The 4,369-nt window shown below is 32.0% G+C and overlaps 1 protein-coding gene across 1 annotated transcript; it reads right to left on the bottom strand.

Moving 5' to 3' along the window:
- Positions 1-1,703: 1,703 nt before the first annotated feature.
- On the bottom strand, positions 1,704-4,016 carry LOC139843026 (beta-amyrin 28-monooxygenase-like). The gene is made up of 3 exons (XM_071833112.1): positions 3,065-4,016; positions 2,750-2,937; positions 1,704-2,015 (listed from the first exon to the last, which is right to left on the bottom strand). Exons 1-3 carry the CDS (start codon positions 4,014-4,016, stop codon positions 1,704-1,706), a joined length of 1,452 nt encoding a protein of 483 aa, XP_071689213.1.
- Between the last annotated feature and the right edge of the window lie 353 nt (positions 4,017-4,369).

The following is a 4,369-nucleotide window of genomic DNA, read 5'->3' as shown; positions in this document are numbered from 1 at the left end:
ATTGAAAACTTTTATCAAACACTTGGTATGCAACAACCAACAATATAATTTGTGAATTAGTGTGAGTTTAACATGGTTTTTTCCTTCACATAATATGCAGAGCTAACAATACAGTAACGTAGTAACTACATAAAACAAAAATACAAGTAAAATTAATTACATCTCATGTGTAATGTGTTATACCAGTAAGAATTTTTTTTTAATTATTAACATTCTCGATACCTTCCGAGACATACTATACACATAATCTATATCCATAATAACGATGTAGAATGATTTCAACCTGCAAGTAAATTATCGTTGTGAGTAACTATTATCAAATTGATTATGTTTAAACATCTAATTTTGTTAATTAGATACTTAATTAGGTTTTATTAGTAAACATAAAGTGGAAATCCGATAGAAAATAGAAAACGATAACGCAAACCTGTATACAAATCGCTATTCTTGTGATTTGATTCCGTCGGATACGATTCCTTATCTTGATTCAGTCGAAAATTGAGAAACTTGTAGTCATATCGAAACAACAAACATGATAGTAACAATCTCATTCAATGATCATCTGCAATATTAATTACATCATCGCAAGATCATAGATATAGAAAGATGATTCATACCTACAGTTAGAGTTAGGGTTTGAAGTCGCAAGTAGAAGAAAGAAATAGGAAAATAGCGATTTGGTGATTTACCGTCATCGTCGCTCATTGGGTATATTTGACGTTAAAAAATGTTTAATGTAGAAGGTTGTATGGATTTCAGTCCTATTGCAGGTGAGTATCGATGCAAAAGTGTAGAGGGTGACAGAGAAAAGATGGGAGGTTTTGAAAACCCAAAATTATAACTGATGAAAATGTGGTTTTCAGATCCGACAATTTAGAGGGCACGTATATGCGGTATGTTGATGTCCACGTGGCAATTAGGAGTAATTTGTAGCATTTGAGAGGCTTTTTAAAAAAAATCCACGTGGAAATTAAAATGATGGGACAATGTGAGTGTGACAAGTAGAATGTGACATTCATGCTTTGTAAAATGTAGAGATGTAGAGAAGATATATAGATTATAGATAGATAGATAGATAGATAGATAGATAGATAAGTTATAGATAGGTTATAGATTCGTTATTTTAGCAAAAAAAAAAAAAAAAAAAAAAAAAAGTTAAAGTAAAATTGAGATTTTAATGATTTAGTAAAATATATAATGTATGTATGTATTTAGTAGTTCTTTTGTGTAAGTGGATAGTTCTTTTAGAACATAAATAAAATTAAATAAATAAATGGTAACGTGAATAATTATTCTACGACATATGAATGAAATACAGTATTAATTTATAGATAATTAAAAAAAATTCAATTGATTATTTTTATTTTTTGTAAATAAATATCACCTCTTTATAACATCTCAGATTAATACTACGTTAGATGGTTTTTATTCATTTCAAGTGCAAGTCTATAACATAACTCCAAAAGTTTGTGAACTTTGAACTTGAAATCAAGGATAATATGTTATGTCTTCACAAGTATATAAACTAAACCAAAAATACATAACATTTCAAACAGAAAGTAGGAAAAAAAACTATACAAAACAACTTGGCATGTTTTAGAGACGAGTTCCCAAATTAACACCTTTTCAATAATCGATCTCCTTCATGACATTTCATACCAAACACCAAACATTTATTCTAAGTATATAAATATAAATATAAATTAAACCATGTTCAAACTTTTATGTGGATAAAGCCGAATAGGAAGACCCTTAGCTGGACTAGGCATCGGATTAACCACAATCTGCTCATCAGGAATTATTTTCTCCCATTTAAACTTTGTTACGAGATGATGCATAAATACAAGTATTTCTAGTCGAGCATACTCTTTTCCGGGACACATTCGTGGCCCACCACCAAATGGCACAAACGTGTACGGTGCTGGTCCTCTTCCTTCAAATCTTGACGGGTCAAATTTTTGAGGTTCTGGAAAGCACTCGGGGTTCTTATGGGTTGAGTTTGCACTCCAATATAACTACAAAAAATGAAGTTTTAAGTTTATCAGGAACACAGGTTCGATCATCGTACAAAATTTGTAACTTTTAACGTTAAAGTTGACTCGGATGGGAATAAAAAAACCAAAATATTTATCATTTTAAACATGTATCAACCATAAATGTACATTAAAAGGGTGTGCATTACCACTTGTTAATGTTCATTTATGATAGATTATTTATTATAAACAAGGGTTTTAATACATTACGCTTCTCTGCAGGTATTTTTAAGTAAAATTATGGGAAGTGATTCGTACAACACATATTTTTAGTCGTACACCACCAAATGTGTTTTACAGGGTTGTACAGTACAACATTGTAAAACATGTTTGGTGGTGTATGACTAAAAATAGGTGGTGTACGAATCATCACCCTAAAATTATCGGATTTTAAAAAATAAATATGGTGATTACAATATTTGTGTATCGGCCAACTAAATACTAACATTTAGGTCTGCATATACGTCCGGCTAGACTACGACAGCTTTGTTATTTGTTATTACTTTTTAAAACATTATTTCATTTCATATTCAACGAACTATACATGAAAATTAAAAAAGACCTATTTACCTTTAATGTAGAGTAAAAAATTATATTTTCCCAAAACACTAAACGGCTCGCCGGCGTTTCACTATAAACTATATACGAAATGATAGTGGACTTATCATTGTTCATAAAAAAAAAAAATCTGAATTTCAAATGTGTGAGTAAATTACCTTCCAGCCCTTGGGGATAGAATAGCCATTGTACATGAAATCAGTGATAGCTTCTCTAAAAGCACCTTGGAGTGGTGATGCTAATCTAAGAACTTCACAAGCAACATTCCATGAATATTTCATCTTTGATAAATCCTCCCAGTTCAACAGTTCTCCTTGTGCTTTAGATTCTAAGATTTCCATTTGCTCTGCAATTATTTTCTCATCATCATCAATAAATAATTCAATATCATATATAGATTAATATTTATATCTATTTATATATGTGTTAACATGAAACTTGATTATAAATTCTTACTAATTAAAGTTCTATACCTTTGTATACACCATCATAAATTTCAGGCAACTCGGCGAGATACTTAACGATAAAAGCACAAGCCGAGCTCGCAGTGTCATGACCACCAATCAACAGCCCTAAGATCTTATCCGCAATATCATTTTCCTCCATAAACTTGCCTTCTTCATCACTAAATAAAAGCATGTGTGATAATATGTCTTGTGTTGGTGATGCTTTCCCTTCAGACAAATCAATTTTTCTTTGTTTTACAATTCCTAAGAGTTCTTTTCTTATAAAGTTGGCAGCATTAATCCCTCTTCGAAATGGCGTCCCAGGAAGATCAATCGGGATTGAAAGGATGCCTGCCGCGATACTTTCAAACGGGATACATAAGTATTTTACTCTTTCAGGATCATCAATACTAATAAAGATCTTGCACGCAAGCCAAAAAGTGAAGTTTTTTGTAAGTTCATATGTAACTATTTTATCTTTCCCATTCCAACCATTGGCAAAATGTTGTTGGGTCACGACGTCCATAATAGGTAAATAACGATGTAAGGCTTCGGGCTTGAAAAAATTTGGAAGCATTTTTCGCATTTTAATGGCTTCTATTTTTGAGGTTTTATCGGATGATGGAAAGATTTTGTCGACCGAAGAAGGCCACCATCCTTGTACAAGTTTGTTTTCGTTTGAGAACAAGAACTTGTTACCTTGAGCACCACAAAACACTGAGGCGTCTTCTAGCATGAGAGACGTTCTAAATACGATAGGTGAAAACTTTTTCATGCGGTCGAATATGAACTTTTCAGGATGGCCTTTCCATCCGGTTGCAAGAAACTCGAAACTTTCTCCGATTATGGGCCACCCGGTTCCACCAGGTGGAAGTAGTTTATGATCTTGTGTTGGTTTGGACTTGTATAGAAAATAATGAAGTGAGAAAGAAACAACGATAACAAAAACAGACACAAGAGATGCATAAAAGATATCCATTCTTATTGTTTAACACTTTTACAAAAAGAACTTGCAATTTTTTTTGGATGTCATATAGAATGAAAACCAAAAGCATTATATAAAGTGAATGTGTATGATAGTGACCATGGTGAAGATCTCAAAATGCAAAATGTGCTTGGTTTGAACCTACTTGGTAGATAGGACAAAATGGTGGATCTTTAAAATAACCATTGACCACAAATTTGATGCTTCATATTAAATGTCTTGAACTCTTGAAGCATAATTCATTGCGACATAACCGTGATTTGTAGTATTATATTTAGCTTGGCCGATTATGTAGGAGTATTAAATTCCCACCATAGATAGATATATGTTTGACCAAAAACATAAAA

Source organism: Rutidosis leptorrhynchoides, chromosome 4 (assembly GCF_046630445.1).
Source record: "Rutidosis leptorrhynchoides isolate AG116_Rl617_1_P2 chromosome 4, CSIRO_AGI_Rlap_v1, whole genome shotgun sequence".
NCBI classification, from domain to species: Eukaryota; Viridiplantae; Streptophyta; class Magnoliopsida; order Asterales; family Asteraceae; genus Rutidosis; species Rutidosis leptorrhynchoides.
Note: the sequence above shows the minus strand (reverse complement) of the source record. Positions and strands in the feature narration are given on the sequence as shown.

What these genes read in the sequence shown, in the direction of transcription:
- LOC139843026 (XM_071833112.1), bottom strand. Translation starts at nt 4,016, where the DNA reads ATGGATATCTTTTATGCATCTCTTGTGTCTGTTTTTGTTATCGTTGTT. An exon ending in TTATGATGGTGTATACAAAG is followed by an intron (nt 2,938 to 3,064) that starts GTATAGAACTTT and finishes AAATAATTGCAG; the next exon opens with AGCAAATGGAAATCTTAGAA. An exon ending in CTATCCCCAAGGGCTGGAAG is followed by an intron (nt 2,016 to 2,749) that starts GTAATTTACTCA and finishes CATTTTTTGTAG; the next exon opens with TTATATTGGAGTGCAAACTC.